The sequence below is a fragment of the Crotalus tigris genome, unplaced genomic scaffold (assembly GCF_016545835.1).
Source record: "Crotalus tigris isolate CLP2741 ecotype Arizona unplaced genomic scaffold, ASM1654583v1 scf7180000018040.1558517, whole genome shotgun sequence".
NCBI classification, from domain to species: Eukaryota; Metazoa; Chordata; class Lepidosauria; order Squamata; family Viperidae; genus Crotalus; species Crotalus tigris.
In genome coordinates this window covers 401,814-423,719 of record NW_024096790.1, presented here as the reverse complement: position 1 = coordinate 423,719, position 21,906 = coordinate 401,814, and the positions used below count along the sequence as shown (strand labels likewise).

The window sequence follows — 21,906 nt, the reverse complement described above, 5'->3', positions numbered from 1 at the left end:
CCCATTCATGTTTTTATTTAGGTTTGAGTTTCATTTCAGGAAAACTTTACCATTTTTATGACAGAGCTAAAAATAAATAAATTGTGACCAGTAGTTACCTATCCTTCTTTTAAAGGCTATTTTAAATTGAAATTCTAGGTGAAAAGCAATAGTGGACAGTAAAATTAAAGAGTTTGAAGTTTATTTATTTACCACATTTGTATATTACGTCTCTCAGCAAAAACACAGCAATTATTTGTAAAACTGAACAGGGATAACTGAAGGGACAGAGCCTCTTTATCCACAAAAAAAACCTGTCTATGTCGGGATGATCAGGGTTTGTTTTCATTTGTGGGGTGAATTTTCATTTTAAAATTGAGATAGAATTGGCAAGGATGCCAAAAATACCTATTTTTTTGATGGTTTGAAATGATTGAAAGAGTGGAATTGGTACAGTTGTCCTTGAAAGTTTTTAAATATGCTGATTTTGTCTTTTATTTTAGCAAAACCAAAAATTAAGCCATAATCAAGATAAAAGTCAAATCATACCTGAAAATTAAGAGCCAATTTTAGGTGCCACAAAATAGTTACTGAAGACCTTTACACAGGCTTTGTATTGCCAACCACTGAGAATAGATTAATGCTCCACAAATAAACCAACATTATTCTAAACTGTGTACCCATTTGTATTTCTTAATATGTAGAAGATTGGCATGACAGTCACTTGTGTCAATGAAGAAAACTTGCTTACACAACAGCCCTCTTATGCATTGGGGCAATTGTACAGAATGTTCTGTCTCTGCCTCCCACTGGTGAAGGAAGAGATTATTTGGGGGAATTTATCCATTTATTTCTATGATCTCCTAGGTAATAATTACCAATATGCAGAACAGAAGTCCTAAGCCTGGGCCTGGAGCACATGAACAAGAACTTGGATATTTTTTAGAAACTGGACTTCAGAGGGCCCATGTGTTATACTTCAAAAATGGGTAAGATTTGATTGGATATTCTTCTAATATTATTTTGGTATTAACCATTCTAATACTATTTTGGTATTAACCATTTTGGTATTAACCAAAATGATTTAGAAAAACCTTGGGTTTTGTTGTAAGATTACACACTGACTACTAGTGGTGCAATATTCTAATGCAAAGAGAGAAAGGTGTGTTTCGGATCTGATGTTTATTAGTAGTTCCTTCAAAGGCAGGAACACTTTAACCTTTCCTTAATTTAAACAGGTATTTTTTTCCCCCAAGAAAAGGTGTAACTGTTTAGAGGAGTTGCTGACAGATATTCTGAATGTGCCTATATCAAATCTAAACCACCGTTTCAACTTTAAAACAGAATGCTGCACGCCTTTGCAAAATACATATGTTTTTGTAAATACTATCTTGCACTTAATAATTTATTATTCAATATATTTTCTGGGGATATGTTATAAATTATATTTTAACTTTTCTCAGTATCATGTTGAAGCTTTAATAATAAAGAGTCCTAGAGACATAGCACTGTTATTTTAAAGTTTTTCCTAACTCTTCATTTGGCACTTAATTTAATATTGTGTTTTATGATAAATATTCAATAGACTGATGACGTATTTGACCCCTACCTCAGGCTCAGCCTGGTCATATTTTACAATTAATTGCTTATCTGATTTTATAAATTCCATTATTAGTTTTTTAAGAAAATGTCTGTAGCTCTACTGTCATTATTTAATTAGATGAAAAAGAGAATAATAAAATTTCATTTTTCGAATACCACAGTGGTAAAGTGGGGAAAGGGTGTGTGTGCTCATACAGTATTCTGTTTTCAAAGGAAAGGAAAGGTAGAGTCAATAGAATTTTGCATAGTTAAAATAAATGATTGTAATTGTTTAACTCATCAAACTTAAATCCAGATTACATAAAATATTAGCTTATTTAAATGATAGTGTATGAAGTATAAGTTTAGGTTTGGTCATTTTGGTCAGTTAAATGGTACGGTAAGGCTGTGCAGGAATCCAGAATTGAAGAGAAAAGATTATTTAAGTGCACAGATACATCATAAAGAAGGTCTATATTTGTAACAGTGAACAAGTGTTAAGGCAGTAATATTAGGATTGTGTGTTAAGGATAAAATTTAACGAACTTTAGCTTTGTTGTGGGCATAACATTCAATTTATATCTTTTTCGGCATCATGGCATCATTAGTGATGCCTGAAAAATTAAGATAATAACTAACTTCATGAGAATGAAGTCACAATCCCTATTGACATTGTCTATACTTGGATCATATCATGTATCTCTAAATATACTGTATCTGCAAACTACTTCTCTATTTTCACTTGAATAAGCTTTTCTGGAAAATGAATAACCAGGAGACGTTTAGTTCGGGTGTTTTATGGGAACTCTTTTCCTGCTGTATATCTGACTCTAATCCCTCAGACAATACATTTTTTTAGTCTGATTTGGTAAAACTGGAATAGTACTCAAAATACAATTCAAGTGTTTCATGCAAGAATAACTTTGGATTGTGTGAGTGAGTGTAATAGATTACTCATATTAAGGAATTAGCGGATATTAATTTTTCAGAAATCAAGTTTTAATGGACACATATAGCCAACAGAAATTGAGTTGTTGAGGTTTCCCAAGAATAAATGGGAAAAAATATTGAAGATAATTTTGGTGTGTTTGTACTTTTAATCAGGACACTGAGTAAAAGGACAAATTCTCAGTGAAATTTTTTTTAAAAAATGTGAATATTGCAAGCTTGCATATATCTCTCCTGAACTAGATTCTTGCCGAGTTCAGTGTGACTTTCATATAAGTATAAACAGGACTTAAAAACATTGCAATTCTTTTTCTTTATGAATACTGGAGAAAGGAGTAGGTTCCATAGGTGATATATAAAGGTAGAATAAGATCCCTCATTAGGCTTATGCTTATTCCTAAAGAAGGAACATATGAAGATCAGGCTAAAATTAAGAGGAATTCTGGAATATTAGTTGAATTAGACTTGGCTAAAAAATCTTTTACAGATAATTAAGAGTTCTAAGAGAAGGGTTGCTTCCATCTTGTTTCATGTATAGTTTGCTTATCCCTCCCCCCCATTGTTTGAGAGTTCATTAGGGTGAACTTGATTGTTGATCAAGCTGATTGTTATTGATTTGTGTATTTTTTTTTTTGACCGGGCTGCCAGGTTCATTGTAGTGATACAAGATTATTTTGATACAGTACATTGTGTTAATTTATATGTTTATGATATTTTAATTATTGTAAAATTAAATGTAGTAATATAATAGTAATACAGTTGTTATTATAAACCAGCCAGAATTATGGGAATTATGTCATATTGAAATATTTGTGAATAAATAAATAAACAAGCAATGTCTATTATCTTACTTCCCCTGGCAAATAAAAACCTTTGACCCAAGGCAGCTGTAAGTGGAATAATAATAATAATAACAACAACAACAACAACAAAATATAAAGACCTAGAAATAGAAAGACTGTGGCAAAAGCAAGCAAGGGTAGTACCAATAGTCATAGGCTCCTTGGGTGCAATCTAGTCCAACCCCCTTCTCAGGTAGGAAACCTTATACCATTTCGGACAAATGGCTGTCCAGTCTCTTCTTAAAAACTTCCAGTGTTGGAGCATTCACCACTTCTGGAGGCAGGTTGTTCCACTGGTTAATTGTTTTAACTATCAGGAAGTTTCTCCTTAGTTTTAGGTTGCTTCTCTCCTTGATTAGTTTCCATCCGTTGCTTCTTGTCCTGCCTTCAGGTGCTTTGGAAAATAGCTTGACTCCCTCTTCTTTGTGGCAGCCCCTGAGATATTGGAACACTGCTATCATGTCCCCCCTTGTCCTTCTCTTCGTTAAACTAGACATACCCAATTCCAGCAACCATTCCTTATATGTTTTAGCCTCCAGTCCCCTAATCATCTTTGTTGCTCTTCTCTGTACTCTTTCTAGAGTTTCAACATCTTTTTTACATCGTGGTGACCAAAACTGGATGCAGTATTCCAAGTGTGGCCTTACCAAGGCATTGTAAAATGGTATTAACACTTCACGTGATCTTGATTCTATCCTTCTGTTAATGCAGCCCAGCACTGAGTTGGCTTTTTTGGCAGCTGCAGCATACTGCTGGCTCAAATTTAAATGATTGTCCACTAGGACTCCGAGATCCTCTCACAGTTACATACAAAATAATAGCAGAATCTTACCTTCCAATAACAGTATTTAAAACTTTAACATTATCAGTTTAAAAAAGTTAATAAACAGGATTTATACTAATTAAAAATGTAGATAGCTGCTACTCGACAAGAATAATATGAACTTTTAAAAAAGCACAAATGGACTTTATTTCAGTGACATAATTAGGACTAACTAAACACCATTTACAGTTTAATGCTACTAAGAGTTTTCAGTTGATTTTTGGCACTTTTAGAAGTTCAGTAAACCCTCGATTTTACAAATTTTCATTTAGTAGATTTCATATGCAGCGGACAAAATCTGAATTCAAATTCTTCCCTGATCAAGTCAATGGTTGCTGCTTCTGTGCATGTGCAAACAAGCATTATACTTCATGATATTAGAGGCATTCTTCATGCCTTTCATATGTGCTAATGTTTGGGATACTGTTTTTATAAGATTCTGTAAGCTTTTTGTAAATATTTGGTAATTGCTTTATTGAATCAGTGATGGCTGCAAAGGGAGGCAAGAAGAAAAAAGATGCCATCTCTCCATTGTAATAACTTTTATTGATTCCTTATCTGATCATGAAGTCTTTGAGGAAGATAATCACACAGAAGCAATAACTTCCAAGACTCAGTTAAAATTGGACACTTTCTTGAAATCAGTCAGTCATCCTATATCATCACTGAAACCGAGCACACCTGCAGCATACAACCATCAGTAAGGTAGGTATTCTCATGTACACACATTTGTGGTATAAAAAAGAAATCAAATTTAATGGACATTCAACTTTAGCCAACATCCATCCTACCAGGTAACCTATAAAATCGAGGGTTTACTGTGTTTTCTTTTTTTCTATATGTGCAGCCTTGCTAACTTAACCATTAGAAACATGCTGCTGAATGCTGGTACCGCTTGCAGATGCCCATGGTTATCTCTCAGTCACTCCCCTGATTGTACCCCTGTAATGCTGGCACAGTTTTGGGACCTTTGTTTGTCTGATAGCGCACAAGAAGAGGGCACATAGGTCAGTATTGGACATTGATATAGCCATGTAGCTAGAGATTGGAAATAGTAATTTTCCAGAATGCAATATATAAAAGAACCTACTTTTATTTTCAAGAGTATATAGTTTATCAGAGCACTCAGCCAAAAATATGATGTATGCAGGGTGTTCTTTTAAAGTATTAAATGGGTGGGTTTTCTTAGACCTGAAAAGTATCAGATTGCTTACACAATTATTTTCCCCAAAATTATTTGGTAAAAGCATTATTTAAGTGTCTACTCACAACATGATTTTCAAGTACTCTGATAATCAATTGTGCCCTCCCTGTTTTGGTAATTAACTGAGAAAGAGAGAGAGAGAGAGAGAGAGAGAGAGAGAGAGAGAGAGAGAGAGAGAATAGAATTAACAATGCTATATGTAAGTACATTGTCATTTACTGAGCAAACTCACAATAAGTTGGATTGTGTTGTCCAGTTAATATAAACTATTACTCAGTATTGCTATTAATGTTTCTTCAAACAAAAATGTTGCTAGTTAATTCATTGAAACTTTGCAGTACAATATCTTTTAGGTAAACTGGAAAAAAAACCTATAAACAAAACAAAGAATGTCAATTAATTATTGCAAACCAGTCCATTATAGAACTCTGAAGTTTTTTTTTCTCTAAATGGTAATTATGATACTGTACAAAATAAAAAAGTAAAACTTAAGACTAATAAATCAGCTCTGATTTTTTTTACAAAAAGTCTAGGCATTTGTAGACTAACAATTACTGTTTTTTCAGATTGTTTTTCAAGTTAATTTTGTTTTAAATTTTGGAAGCCAGTTCTGCACTTTGGTTGCTTTTATTATTTTATTTTACAGTAGGTTATACACTTTATTATTTTGCTATAATATTGCCCCCAATCCTTTTACCACTTTTGTGGGTTTTCATTTAGCTTCTTTAAAAAGTTTAGTGTTTAAATAAGTTCTAAATGCTGGCATGATTAATATTTTCAATCTTTATTTTTGCCTGTCATCTGCAGAATTCTATTTTACTAGAATGTTAGCTTTAAATTAGTTGAGAATATAGACTTTTCAGTTTGTCTGGAACGGGTAGGCAACCTTAGCTCTTTTATGACTCGTGGACTTCAACTCCCAGAATTCCTGAGCATTCTGGGAGTTGAAGTCCACAAGTCATAAAAAAGCCAAGGTTGCCTACCCCTGGTCTGGAATGTAGATTATCAAAGGATAATTGAAAAAATGTTTTCCCGTTACTTTAAGTAGAATAATTTCAGGCAAATACATACTTCAAGCAGAGTTTATGGCAATTAGGACTGTATAGAGATGATGGACTATAATCTCAGAAGAGTAGTGTAATGTGCTCATCATAAATTGATGAATAACAACTCTGTCCACCCCATTCAGTGTGATCAGTAGAGACAAATACTGATCATTTGGGAAAGCTGAATATATTATGCACGTGCTCATGTAAAGTGTGAATTGCAGATCAGAAGCATCCTTAGAACATGCTGGTTAATACCTGATGTATTTTACCCGATGCAGTTACTTAAGAGATCTTCTGTCTCCCATTCTATATAATCAGGGCCTGTCACTTAAGCAATATTTCTAGGGGGAACCTAGGAAAAGGATTTTTTTCTATTGCAGCATCTTCTTTCTTGAACCGCATTCTCCAGGGATATCTTCTGTCTTCCCTTTTGCCACCTTCAAATAAGCTTTAAACATTCTTCTCTTGCCTTTGGTGTCCTCAGCCTTTGGTGTCTAGCTGACTTGGTTGAGGGTAATGGGAGAATTTTTTTAAAATTGTTTCACTCAAAGTGCTTGTACATTTTTATGCTGTGGTTTTGTTTTGTTTTTGGTGAAACTACCCAGACTCATTTTTGGAGTAAGGCAGCTTAAAAATGTTTTTTTAAAGAAAGTTTTACTAAGGTTTATTATAGCATAAAATACAATGAAAATAAAAAAATCGGGGAAGCGCAGGATTAAAAAAAGAGGAGAGGAAAAAAAGATGTTGACTTCTGATCCTTTCCAACATAATGAAATACTAATACTTCAACGACCTCAACTTTTTACATTACCTATAATTATTACAAGCCAGTTCTATAACTGCACAATTATTAAATCTTCAAACTAAATACAGAGAAGTAAGTACAGAGAAGAGCAACAAAGATGATTAGGGGACTGGAGGCTAAAACATATAAGGAACGGTTGCGAGAATTGGGTATGTCTAGTTTAACGAAGAGAAGGACAAGGGGGGACATGATAGCAGTATTCCAATATCTCAGGGGCTGCCATAAAGAAGAGGGAATTAAGCTATTTTCCAAAGCACTGAAGGCAGGACAAGAAGCAACGGGTGGAAACTAATCAAGGAGAGAAGCAACCTAGAACCAAGGAGAAACTTCCTGACAGTGAGAACAATTAATCAGTGGAACAGCTTGCCCCCAGAAGCAGTAAATGCTCCAACACTGGAAGTTTTTAAGAAGAGACTGGACAGCCATTTGTCCGAAATAGCGTAGGGTTTCCTGCCCGAGCAGGGGGTTGGACTAGATGACCTCCAAGGTCCCTTCCAACTTTACTACTATTACTATTACTAAATTTCATTTTTTCTATTTCAGGCATAAAAAACAGAAACAGCATTCCTATAGAAACAAGATCAAATCAAATCTCTGCTTAGAGCAGTTTGCATCACCATCTTAATCAAATCCATTTTTCTCCTGTTGTGGGAAATGATATATATTTCTATTTACACTCATTAATCTTTCTAAACATCATCATTGATATTAACAAAAATCTCCATACTCTTTCAAATTCTTTGACCTTAAAGGGAAAACTTTTATATTTATTTTAAGACTCTAAACATTTCTTAAGAAATTTCATCTTTTTAAGTTAAAATCAATTCTAATGAATCTTGCTTTACACATTGTACATTTCTGCATATAGTTAGGCTGCAATAAAATAGGGACTTTATTTTATAATCATATAGACACTTTAGGAGCATAATATTTTCAGTTTTTAAAATTATTATATGCTCTGTTGGAAAATGGGAAGTTAATAATTCCAAGTTTTTTTTCTGCAACCTGAATAATATAATACTGAAAATCATTTCAGAAGTGTCTAAATTACTATGGAGTATTTGAAATACTTTTGTTGGGGAGAGGACATTATGGAGGAACTAAACGTATTTTATTCCACTTTGTTAGCCCTTTAGCACTGGAGTAAAAAACAAGAACATAGTTCTAGTCTTTTTGTCAGCTTTCCCACTGTATAATTGTAAGGACTGGGTCAATTTTTTCTGAGAAAATGCATTTCAGAAAGCACTTCCTGAGCTTCATTTTCTCTCAGCCAGAATGAATCATTTAATACGTACCGTGTTTCTGAAGCTTGAACAACTTGAAGATATGTGGATTTCAACTTCCAGAATTCCTAGCCAGTTCTAGTCCTGCCTTAGGTATGAAAGCCAGCTGGATGACCGAGCCAGTCACTTTCCCTCAGCCTAACGCACCTCACAGCGTTGTTATTGTGGGATTAATAGAGGGGGAGTATTATGTTTATTGGTCACTTTGAATTACTTGTAAAGTAGTAATGGTGGGATAAAAATTTAATAAATAAAATTTCATAGGTTTAAGTAGCAAGTGCTGAAAACTTTTCAAAAACAATACTAATGAGTAAAATGTGCTCCCTAAATAATTGAAAATGCTTCATTTGTCAAAAAGTTCTCAATCAGAAACAACCCATGGGCAATTAGAGGATAAAAAGGGCAGATGATCACTGAGTTTTCTTTACAGCTTGATGTTATATGATAGCGCTTCCTGAATTCTAGCACTGGTAGGATGCTAGTCTTCAGTTTGAAATTAGCTACATTATAATAAATGTAATATAGTACAAAATAATACATTACAATAAATAATGGCTTAATATTGTTAAATCCTAGGTATTTACTGGGTGTTAAGAAAAAATGATGAGAAAAATGATTACTTGTGAATTAACATATACAAATACAAACATTTCTCCTTTATGCATTATGTTGAAATTTTTGGACTTCGGCAAAATAGACATCATATTCTGTCAAGTTGGAAGAAAAACTTTTGAAATTTTCTTATTGCAGCTTCCATGCATGATGTCAATGCATCCGCTGTCATCCGTAAGTAAGAACAAAAGGAACGCCGGTACACACTGAGCTCATCGACTGATTTATTGTGAAGATGAAACAAAGTCAGCACTGGGAGTGGTTTTCTCCCAGTGCTCTATAACTGTGTGCCACACCCTGTGCTCCCGCCCCCAACTCCAAACCGACATCCGCTCAAACTGAATAAATGCCCCACCCTTCCCCTGTGCTCTCCCTTTCACCGACGGAACCCCACCCCCGAATCCTGTCTGGTAAGTATCCCCCACCCTTTGCCCACGCTGGATTCGCCTGCAGGGGCATAAAGTTCCCGTTCCACGCCGACGCGCCGGCGGTCGTCCGACTTGCCGGCGGTCGTCCGACTTGCCGGCCACAGCTGGTCTTTGGGGAATCCCAGGCTTGCTGGCAACAGCTGGTCTTTGGGGAATCCCGGGCTTGCCGGCAACAGCTGGTCTTCGGGGGATTCCAGGCTCAGGAACAGACCGGTGCCCGTCTGCGCTTGCGCGTCTGCGCGGAGAGGCGGTTCTGTTATGTAGCCCCGTTCGGTTCGGGCGGCTGTGGCGGCGTGCGGCTCGGCGGCTTCCGAGGGTGGTGGGCTGTCGTCTGCTCCCCCCTGTCCCCATTTGCATGTCAAGCCTCTAGGAGCTTGACATGCGGCCCCTTCTACCATGTCCCCTCCTGGAAAAGAGAGAAGAGGGTTTGAGTATACAACATTACACCCGTTTCGCCCTGGCTCCTCCGGACACCTACGATGGAATGCTCGGATTAGCTTAGGGGCGTTTATATCCCCCTCCCCTACTCAGGTTGCGTCCGAGAGCGGATATCCCTTCCACCGTAGGAGGTATTGGAGTTTTCCATACCGCCTTCGAGAGTCTAGAACCTCTTGTACCTCGTAATGGGACCCCGAGACTGGCCCTGGCGCCCCGGTAGTGTAGGGACTCCCATGTGCAGGTTGAGGAGGCTACTGTGAAATACAGGATGGATCCTTCCTAAGGAGGTGGGTAACCGTAATTGGACTGTGACTGGGTTGATCACTTTAGTTATCTGAAAGGGGCCTACATATTACGGACCCAGTTTTCTGCATGGCACCTGTAATCGAAGATATTTGGTGGCTAAATACATCCAATCTCCCACTTTGAATGGTTTGTGCTCTGCTCTTTTTTTATCCGCTTGGGCTTTAACAGCTGCCTCGGCCTTCCTCCGTGCTGCTTTAACCCGTTCCCATAGCCCTGTTACCTGGGAGTACCATGTCTGGGAGGTCTGTCCACTATCTACCTCTGGCGACCATTCGGGAATGGGGTTAAACTCCACACCATGCACTATCTTGAACGGGGTATACCCAGTACTGTTGTGGACGGTGTTATTATAGGCCACCTCAGCTAACGGTAGGAGGTCCACCCAGTCCGTTTGCTGAAACGACACATAACTACGAAGGTATCGCTCCACCATAGCGTTTGCTCTTTCTGCCACCCCGTTGGTGCTAGGATGATACGCTGAGCTTAGCCCTTGGGATGAGCCCAGCAGACGAACGAACTCCCTCCAAAACCGTGCAGTAAATTGCACCCCTCTATCTGATATAATTCTCTTGGGTGTGCCATGGAGCCGATAGATATGTTGAATGAACAGCCGTGACAATCGCCGTGCCGATGGCAGGCCTCTACATGGAATAAAATGTGCCTGTTTGAAGAACAGATCGACCACTGTCCAGATCACGTTATAACCCCGGTTTTCGGGTAGCTCTACGATGAAATCCATGGCGATCTCTTCCCAGGGCCGGGATGGGTTGGCCACTGTCTGTAACAGTCCCATGGGCTTTCCTATCTGGGGTTTAGCTCTGGCACACACATGGCACTCTCTTACGTATTGTTCCACATCCACTTTCAGTCTGGGCCACCAAAACTGTCGCCGTAGTAAATGTAAGGTTTTTAGAAACCCAAAATGGCCTGCCTGCTTAGCATCGTGGCACCTCCGAAGTACAGATTTACGCAGATTTTCAGGCACATACATCTTAACGCCTTTCCAGGCCACACCATCTCGATTGGTCAGCCACCCTGGATGCTCGTTCGCCCACTTGTCCGTCAGCATGGCAGTCCTAATGGCGTCTAACTCGTCCACTTGAGGTTTGTGAACTGCACTATTGACCACCTCCTGCCGAGTAAGGGGCATTAGTGCCTGTACGACCTCCTCCCGTTTGCTATGATACTGCGGCATCCGCGATAATGCGTCGGCCAGAAAGTTTTTCCCTCCCGGCACATACCTCAGCACGAACTTAAACCGGCTGAAGTATTGGGCCCATCAGACATGTTTGGGGGCTAAGCGCCTCGGGGATTGTAGTGCCTCCAGGTTCTTGTGGTCTGTCCACACCTCAAAAGGCAACTCGGCCCCTTCTAAAAGATGTCGCCATGTCGTCAAAGCCCATCGGATCGCGAAGGCCTCCTTCTCCCAGATGGCCCAGCTTCGTTCGGCCGTTGTGAATTTTCGGGAGGTATAGGCGAGGGCTGCAATGTCACGCTTTCATTCTTCTGCAGCAGCACCGCCCCCACAGCCACATCGCTGGCGTTGACCTGCACCACAAAAGGGACACTCGGATCTGGGTGGCGCAGCACGGGCTCTTTAGCGAATAACGCTTTCAAAGTCTCAAACGCCTTTTGGCAGTTCATGGTCCATTCCAACGGTTGACTCGGGTGGGGTTTTCCCGTAAGATGTTTCGTCCGTAAAAGCTCTGTGAGGGGCTGAACTACGGTGGCAAACGATGAAATGAATTGGCGGTAAAAATTCGCGAATCCGAGGAAACTTTGTAGCTGGCGCCTGGTCTTGGGGGCTTGCCAGTCCAGTACCACCTGCACCTTACTCGGATCCATTTCCACCCAGTTCCCCGAAATACTATACCCCAGGTAATCTAGTCGCTCTCGGTGAAACTCGCACTTAGATAATTTTACATAAAGTTGAGCATCGAGAAGCTTCCGTAGGACTTGTCTAACAAGACTAATATGTTCATCCCTCGTTGTGGTATATATTAAAATATCATCCAGGTACACAAGGACCCCTCGGTATAGGTGGTCATGCAACACCTGATTGATTAACTGCATGAACACCGCAGGGGCCCCTTGCAATCCGAATGGCATGACGCGAAACTGAAAACTGCCTAACGGGCAATTAAACGCCGTCTTCCACTCGTCGCCGGCTTTAATCCTTACCCTATAGTAGGCTTCTCGGAGATCTAACTTGGTAAATATGCGACCCTTTCCTAAATGTGCCAATAAATCCTTCATAAGGGGGAGGGGGTATAAATGCTCGACGCACACTGCGTTTAACCCCCGAAAATCGACACACAGGCGCAATGATCCATCCTTCTTTTCCTTGAAGAGCACGGGAGCCGCTATCCGAAAATGGGCTGGTTGGATGAACCCTCGTGCTAAATTCTGGTCAATATACCTACGGAGTTCTTGTACTTCCGTCGATGTCATAGCGTACATCCGCGGTTTTGGGAGTTTAACCCCCGGCAGTAGTTCAATAGCGCAATCCATCGGCCGATGAGGAGGCAGTTGATTGCAATCCTTTTCGCTGAAGACATCCGCTAAATCCCTGTATTCCTCGGGGTATGGAAATTCCCCCTCCTTTTCCTGGAGTTGTGCCGCTACCCCTGGGACTACAGGGACCCGATCTCCAGTACTACCATCCACTGGCATTGGGCCTATCCCAGGACGCACTTTACAGTAACCCCCCTCCCACCATATAGTGGGGGTCCATTTATCTAACCAAGCCAACCCTAGTATGACAGTCTCCGTCATAATAGGCACCACGATGAAGCGTAGTACCTCCCAGTGGTCTCCCAAGTCCATGCGTACCCGTTCGGTAACATGAGTAGCGGGGACCCCTCCCAAAAGTGACCCATCCACCTGCTCAAACCGGATAGGTTGTGTTAATTTATATATCCGGAGCCCACTATCCACCGCGACTTTCCTACTGATCAGACATCGTGTGCATCCGGTGTCTAGTAAAGCCTGACATGCCCTCTGTACCCCCGTTATCGGACTTGTTAGGACTATGGGTAGAACAAATGGCCTAATGGGATCACTCACCATTGGATCGGCGGACCCGTCGTCCGGACTGTCCTCATCGTCCCCCAGTTGGTAGCGTGCCACTGCCGAAGGCTCTGGAGTGGCCGGGGACCCCCTTCTCACTCCCGGGGTTGCTTGCTGGCTGGCAGCTCTCGAACTCTCCGCAGCCTTCTTCATGGGGGTAGCTCTACCGATCGTTGCGGGCTTACGTGGGCTAGGCGCTGGGCATTCGGCTGCTCGATGGCCTGGCTGGTTGCAGCGGAAACATCGAAAAACGCCTTCCCCAGATGCACCAGACGTTTTGGGTGTTGCCCGTGGCGGCTCCTGGCCTCCCTCTCGAGGCCTATCTCCAGAACACCGTGGCCGCAGGATGTCCTCTACTCCTCGATGCACCTCTTTAAGGCCTACCTCCAGTTCGACCACTACCTTGAACCAGTCCCGAAGTCTATTAGGAACTCCCCTGTATACGCAAGCTTGACGTAGGTCGTGGTCCAGTCCGGCCCGAAAATGATGCACCAGCAATCGCTCCGGCCATGAAGAATACAATCGGCCGGCTAACCTACGGAAGTCCCGCACATATTCAATGGCCGGGCGCTTCCCCTGCTGTAGTGCAAGGAGGTCTGCCTCTGCTCTCTGCGCTCGGGTGGGATCTTCGAATCTCCCATGCAAAGCGTCCAAAAACAGCCCCACACTCCCCAATTCACGGGCATGGTCGCTATACAGGTCTGCCGCCCATGCAGCCGCCTCTCCGCGCAGAGCAGTGGTAACTGCGCCGACCATGGCCCATTGGGAGGCATATAATTGGGCATACTGATCTAAATGGCTTATGGCCAGGCCCAGGAACATTGCCAGTTGATCAGGGTTGCCGTCAAACATGATAGGAATAGGAGGGGGCCCCCATGAACTCCCTGGACCCCATGGTCCCAGGGGCTGGCCTGGCATGATGTTAGCATATCCGGGCGCAGGCCCCTGCTGTTCCACACCCCCCTCACTACAGGACCTCTAACCACATTCCTGGGACCAGCCTGCTGGGTTGGTTGCGGCTGACCCGGCGGGCCACCCGACGGGAGACCCGTGATATCTGACCCACCTGCTGGAGGCGGCAACCGCAGCCGTGGACTGCTCAAGCGGAACCTGGATGACGGGGTGCGCGCCGCGGAATCTTCTTCCCATTGCCACATGTTGGAAACACCCCTGTAGCTTGTCTCGCCAAACCAGTGTCGCAAAATCCCCATCGTATCCTGGCCCGGAGCCGTGGAATAGCTCCAGTCCTCGTCGTCCTCGGTGGTGACACGCCTCTCCCTCCATCCCGAGTGAACGGGTTTCGGCTTGGGCGTCAGAAGTTGCCCGGTCTGCACCCCGGTCAACGCTAGGCTCTGCCACCACTCCTCCTGTGGCTTAGCAGCCCCTGTCTCATCCATGCCGCGCCCCGGGTTTGCGGCCAACAGCAGCTTTGGCCGCACCACAGGCTGCTCAGCTGCTTGTTCTGGCATCGGAACGGCCTCAACAGCACTGCCAGCCTCCACCTCCCCCTCGGTCAGGGAAACGCCCTGCGTGCCTTCCGCCATACCTCTCTCCTCTACAGCAAGCGAAAAGTTGAAGGAAGAAAAGGGAGTGCTGACTTACTGTCAATGCATCCGCTGTCGTCCGTAAGTAAGAACAAAAGGAACGCCGGTACACACTGAGCTCATCGACTGATTTATTGTGAAGATGAAACAAAGTCAGCACTGGGAGTGGTTTTCTCCCAGTGCTCTATAACTGTGTGCCACACCCTGTGCTCCCGCCCCCAACTCCAAACCGACATCCGCTCAAACTGAATAAATGCCCCACCCTTCCCCTGTGCTCTCCCTTTCACCGACGGAACCCCACCCCCGAATCCCTCTGTCCGTGCGTCCGGTCCACGCGTTATCCTCCCGCCGCCAAGCTCTCCCTGCCTACCGGCCCGCCTGTCTGGTAAGTATCCCCCACCCTTTGCCCACGCTGGATTCGCCTGCAGGGGCATAAAGTTCCCGTTCTGCACCGACGCTCCGGCGGTCATCCGACTTGCCGGCCACAGCTGGTCTTTGGGGAATCCCGGGCTTGCTGGCAACAGCTGGTCTTCGGGGGATTCCGGGCTCAGGAACAGACTGGTGCCCATCTGTGCTTGCGCATCTGCGCGGAGAGGCTGTTCTGTTATGTAGCCCCGTTCGGTTCGGGCGGCTGTGGCGGCGTGCGGCTCGGCGGCTTCCGAGGGTGGTGGGCTGTTGTCTGCTCCCCCCGTCCCCGTTTGCATGTCAAGCCTCCGGGAGCTTGACACATGATCTGTTGCTCACATCTTCTTGTTCCTAGACTCCACTAATTAAAGTGAGGCGATTATTATGTTTATTGTTATTTGTTACAGTACTGTTTTGCAGACTCATTTAAGTTTAGAAAATGGATATTGATATGCAAATTGGAACATACATTTCTTAAGCTCATTTGATTCCTCTACTATCGATATTATTATCTTTAGAGGAAGGAATAGCAAAAAATTATTTCTCGCTAAAATAAACTTAATTAAATGGTTTAAGTCCTTCTGCTCATCCTCTTTATCTCTACTGTTGAATTTATAAAAAACATTTCATTACAAATATAAATTCATGGATTACACCTTCCAGTTTTTACTTTACTGCATTTTATGACATTTAACTTCATGATTGTTTTTTTGTTTAAAAAAATCCCTTACTTCCTCTTTCTCTCCCCCCCCCTTTTTTTCGGAGAGGGGATAATTTTCAATTATCTTAATTTGCATGATGCTATGAATGGAATTTTATCCTGGGTCCAATCCATATTACAGATTTGAAGTTGTTTCATTCTTATAAAAGAAGATAAGGTGTGAAATATTTTAAATGAAGTTCAACTTCATACTGTACTTATGAAATTAATGATGTGGTGTTTAAATATTTGCTGGGAATAATTTTCTATTTTTTGTTATTATATATATTATAATTCTATGTACATATACAGGAATTTGACAAGAGGAGTTGGTAGATTTAGAGAGATTCTAAGAGCTGTTGAAACAAGAACTACACAGAATCTACGCATGGTAAGTTTTATAGCTGTTGTAAATTAGTGCCTGAATACAGTAAAATTCAATTAAGAATAAGAATGCATAGATTTATGTGTAATTGTTCATTTTAATGCAGTGATTATTGATATAATTGGAGTATTAAAATATTTTAGCATAATTATTGTATTAATTAGAATAAGTAGTAATATAAAGTTATGCAAAAAAATAAAATAAACGTTTTTGGTAAAGTTGGATTAGTAGCTGTTGGACCCCTCAATTTTTATAAGCATATAAAGTGGTTCTGGTTCTGGTTCTAGCTTTAGTGCCAGTGGAAAATAGTTTCTGATCGGCTTCCCTTTGTTACCATTTATGTACTCATTCTTTGAAAACTAATTCTAATTCATTAAACAAGCCAGATATGTGAAGTTATATTTTTTTAGAAGACAAACCAATCCCTTCTCCTATGTAATAAACATGGTATGGCCTGATATAAAAAAGGTGTTAGAATTTTGATGAAGATTAGAACCATTGTAATATAAAATACTTGATTTCAAATTACTTCTCTTTCTCCCCACTGTTTTTTTTTTAAAATTCAGATCTCATTTTGGTCCCCTTCACTAACTTGGCTAACTTCTTTAAAAAAAATTCTGCAAAACTTAATAGTTTTCCTCAAGCTTATTGATATTCTGTAATATATAGATGGTAATTTTTTGGCTGCATAAAAATAAGAAATTGAAGAACGAGTTATTTGTGCATACAATATAATTAATTGCTCTTTGAAACTTTTAACGGTTGCATTGGTGAGTTTTTTTCTTTAGGCTGTATTTTATTCTGGATATTATATTCTACATTCACCCTATTTGTATACTATTGCTTATTGAACAAAATTATATTCAATAGGCAGTAAGTTGTTTCCTGTTATACACAAGTTCTGCATCCTATTTTTGTTCATTCTAAACACTGGTGATGGGCATTTCTTTTTTCTTCCTAACAGACAATAGCAAGGCAGTTAGCTGAAATTTTGCTACGAGGCATGTGTGAACAGAGTTACTGGCACCCTCTGGATGACCCTCCTCAACAGTCCCCTTTAAATGATCCACTTTGGAAAGCTACAAACACTAAAAGTTATGCTCTTAGCAGAAGACCACGAGTGTATTCAGGAGAAAAGTATGTTTTTAAAAGGAATATAATAAGTTGATACGATTTGTGCTATTTAAATAAGATTAACACAATGTATGGGCACAGTCCCTTAACCATATTACTGCGTGTGCACAGGGCAAGTGCAAAAGGTGAAAGAAGAGGGCACAGGATAGGTTACTGTGGAGAAAAGTAGAAATGGAAAACAGAATTAAAATCTTTTTAGGTAAAAAATGAAATGTGAATGGACAAGAACAGATGCATCTATTCTTAAAGTATGCTTCCTATGGTGGAAATTAACATTAAAACTCATTTGGCTACTTAACAAAGCAGATTTATGAGTGATAATTTTCAATTGCCATTCTGTTTGGGTCAAAGCCCTTCACTATAATGGTCTTTTCCTTTTTTTCTGGAAAATTAAAACATATTGATGAAATGTGAAGTTGCTGAGGGTTGCCTTTATCCTAGCCATGTTGAATATTAAAGAATTCTAACAGCTATTGCAGGTACTGTGCATGGCTGGATGTCTGAATACAGGTAGCCCTCGAGTTACGAGTGTAGTGAAGCCTGCCCATTCCACTCGTAACATGAAAATTCACAGAGTGAATCTCGTACCTCAAACAAGATAACTCCCTTGCTCGTTAAGACGCACGCAGCTCGTTAAGTGAACATGAGGTATCTCAGGATAGAGAAGGCCATGGAGGGCCTAGTGATGGAACAGGCCCTCAAGGCCTCCCCAACCCACTAAGATACCTCATGCTTCCCCCGCCCTTCCAGCCGCTCTGTACTCACCTTGAAAAGATCCGTTTCCTCTCTGCCGTGATTCCTGCTGCCGTCTAGATCTGAGGCCGGGGGATGCTTCTGCGCTCCCCCACGGCCTGATCATGGCTCCGGAGGCTTTTTTTAGGTCACTGCCGCCTGAACCTGAGGCTGGGGGAAGCTTCTGCAGCCCACTGGATTCCTAATCTGAACATCAGAGGCCTTTCCCAGGCCATTCCAGCCGGATCTGAGGCTGGGGGAACGCTTCAGCTCTCCCGCGGCCTGATCCGGGCACTGGAAGCCTTTTCCAGGCCGCTGCTGCCTGGAAATGGGCCACCTGAGGGCTACGTAAGCATCCCTCAGCTTCTGATCTGGGCAGCAGCGGCCGGGAAAAGGCCTCTGGAGCCCAGATTGGGCCGCATGGGGGCATGGAAGCATCCCCTGGCCTCAGATCTGGGCAGCAGCGGCCTGGAAAAGGCCTCCAACGCTTGGATCAGGCATCTGGTGGGCCGCGGAAGTATCCCCCGGCTTCAGTTCCGTTCTCTGTTGCAGAGAACAGAGGCCTAAAGTACCATGAGATCACACGAAATCAGTAGCGTGAGATCTCACCACACTGATCTTGTGAGATCTTGTGTTACTTTAGGCTTCTATTCTCTGCGAACACAACGAAGGCCTGGAGCAGCCAAGAAAGTGAAGGATCTCGATCTTTGCAGGGTGAGTATTGAACATCTAGTGCCTAAGGAGATTCAGGCGGGGGTGGGGAGGGAGGGAATAACCAGAGTGAATGTTGCAGTGGCACTGCAGTCACTCATAAGGGTGAATGACTACCATGGTGCGGCAACATTAGTAATTTCGGGATTTGCTAGTAAGCACTAGCGGGTGCTCATCACGTAACTTTGAACGAGTGTTAAGTGAACACCCATAACTCAGAGATTACCTGTATTTATTTGTAAGTTATACGAAGCAGCAAATATAACCAGCTTACAAGTTCAAAACTGTTTATTGTGAACTAAAAACAATTGGTTTGAATTTTAAATAGAATTAGAATTCAAAGTTTAAATATTTTGTTCATCTCTTAAGTATAAAGCAAATCAGGTTGAATGCAGGATTTAAAATGCAATTTTTTATTAGGAAAAATTCTAAGCTTTTGCTACAGATGATCAGATTTTATTTCAGTATGCTTGTTACTCACTTCCTTATGTTTTCATGAGGTAAATAAACTTTTTTCTCAAATTTCTTAATATTCTGAATTATGCATTCTCTAAAATATTCATGTGGAAAGTGTTGCCAGTATGGAGAACTGGTTAAGGTACCATAGCCAGTAGTTAAAATGTTCAGCTAGGACTGGAGATATCTAGGTTCAAATTTAACAGCAATCAAAGGCCAATCATTTTCCCTCAGCCCTCAATTTCAGTAGTCTTACGAAGTCTGTTTCCTAACCTGGTCTGTCTTGCAGAGCTGATAGGTTGCTATTAAGAAGCTGAGATTTTGTCAGGTTTTCTCTGATCACTTAATACGATGGACACTACATAATCAGTTCAGAGCTCCTTGATTTCTTTATAGATATTTCTTGAAAATGTATCCATTGTCAGAGGACATCATGGACTGATACCTGCCTCCCACATTCCATATTGAATGAAAGGTCCATATTTAATGGTCTTGAGTTTCAAATATTATAATGAAAAAAATGTAGAGTGGTTAATTATAATTTGGTCAGGTTTAATGTTGTTTAAGAAGGTTAAAAACAAAAAAAATTAAAGATGTTCTGATTAAAATAAAGAAACTTATTTAAAAAATACTCTTCAGTCCACTGAGTAGCTCTATTTATGAATATTTAAATATTATGAAAATATGAAGGCAGTGACATTAGCATTTTAAATAGGAATAGTTATAGTTTTAGTTGCCAAAATAGCATATTTGTTTGAGCTATTTGAAATTGTTACACTTTGAAACACCTGTTTCAAAAATAGCTTCATTTCCATAATTTGAGTTGCTTTTACAAAAAACAAAATATCAAGTTGGATCATCATGAATATGCAGATGTGACTCAACTGTTAACTATTACATGTAAATGAATTTTGGTTGACTGTAATACAATGAATGCTCAATTTTTAACAGCATTTTTTGTCCTCAAGAGAACACGGAAGAAGCTTTGTTGCTGCTACTAATCAGTGAATCCATGGTGAGTCATATTTCTTTATAAATGAGCACCGTTTATATTATTTCTTTTGCATTTTACTGTTTGATAGTTCACAAACTATAACTTGCTGTAACAAGAGCAAAAGTTATGTATGTATCTGCATATGTAGGCTGCCATGTGTGCAGTATTTGGATTTGAAGCAAGAAAACAACTTACAATCCCTTCTGGATTCACTTATTCTATGTGCTGTCTCTGCATTTCTTTTAGTATCTATGCATGTGTGGATATATATGTGTGTATAAATGTACTTGTAGGTATACATGTGATCTTAACCAATTATCTGTACCACTTGTACCTTCCATACCTATACATATAATTCTCAAATTATGACTTTAATGGAGCCTGTCTATCATGGTCATAAGTTGTGACAGTCATAAAAAAGAGTCAACCATGTGATTGACCCAATTTTATGACCTTTATTGTGGTGGTTGTTAAGCAAACGCTGCAGTCATTAAGCAAACCAATGATCAACTATGGATTGGTTTTGCTGAAAACCAGAAATAGATTCCAGTTTTTAGCAAAAACATTTTAAAACACAGTCACATGTTTTAAAGGCCAGTTGCTGAGCACCCAAAATATAGTCATGTCACCACAAGGAAGAGACCTGGCCATCAAGACTTCAAACCAGTGTCGCAGATAAACCCAGAGAGGTCCATCCTGACTTCAGATGTTTGCTAAGTGACCAATTGTAAGTTGTGGACTATCTGTAACAATTCAACTAGGTTTGGCTTATAGAATAAATGCTATAACCTACAAAGAACTAGGTAAATGTAACTTCTTTTTTCAAGATTTAAACTGTTATCCTTGTCAGAATATTCTGCATGGATTATTCTAAGGTTTTACCTTTTTTTTTTTGCAGCAGCAGTAGCTTTTTGCAAAAATACTTCCCAAACCTTTTCCCTTCCTCTCATGTGATAGGTATGCTGGTTTTTTTTGTTTTTATCTCTGCCTATATTCAGGTCTTTGGTCTCAGTGGTAAATCATTCCTGGCATGTTAAATTATCAGAAATAGTTTGGTTGTCAAACCTGGTAATCTTATCTGCTCCAAAATGGAATTGGACTAGGAGAAAAGCCAGTGATGTAGGAATCTTTTTTTTTTTTTAATCTCTCTGTGGTGTTGTTATAAGGAGACAGTAGGGTTGGGTAAGAAAAAGATCAGCCTTTTGGTGCTAACTCAAGAAAGTCAGAATTGAATACAAAGCAGAAGTAGACCAGGGCATAAGTGGAATCAGAAAATTGATCTGTTTTGTCAAGGAAGATTTGAAAATGACATTGCTATCTCCACTTTCAGACATTTCTTACAGTGGCATAGCAACTGCTAAGACAGATTGATTGTAATTATGAATTATGAGTACCAGGCTTAAATATAGGTAATTGTTGACATTCAACAGCAATTGGAACTGAAATTTGCATGTCCCGTTCCACAGTTGTCACCTACC

At 40.8% G+C, this 21,906-nt stretch overlaps 1 protein-coding gene across 5 annotated transcripts in view; it reads left to right on the top strand.

Annotated features, from left to right (window-relative positions):
- Nucleotides 1–21,906, top strand: part of TTC7B (tetratricopeptide repeat domain 7B) — a 115,141-nt gene that overhangs the window by 20,395 nt on the left and 72,840 nt on the right. For all 5 annotated transcript variants that reach the window (XM_039346935.1, XM_039346937.1, XM_039346936.1 and 2 more), the window contains 4 exons: nt 847–968; nt 16,329–16,407; nt 17,366–17,538; nt 20,386–20,449. In XM_039346935.1, coding sequence (XP_039202869.1) covers nt 847–968; nt 16,329–16,407; nt 17,366–17,538; nt 20,386–20,449 — 438 coding nt within the window. The remainder of the gene's footprint in view (nt 1–846; nt 969–16,328; nt 16,408–17,365; nt 17,539–20,385; nt 20,450–21,906) is intronic.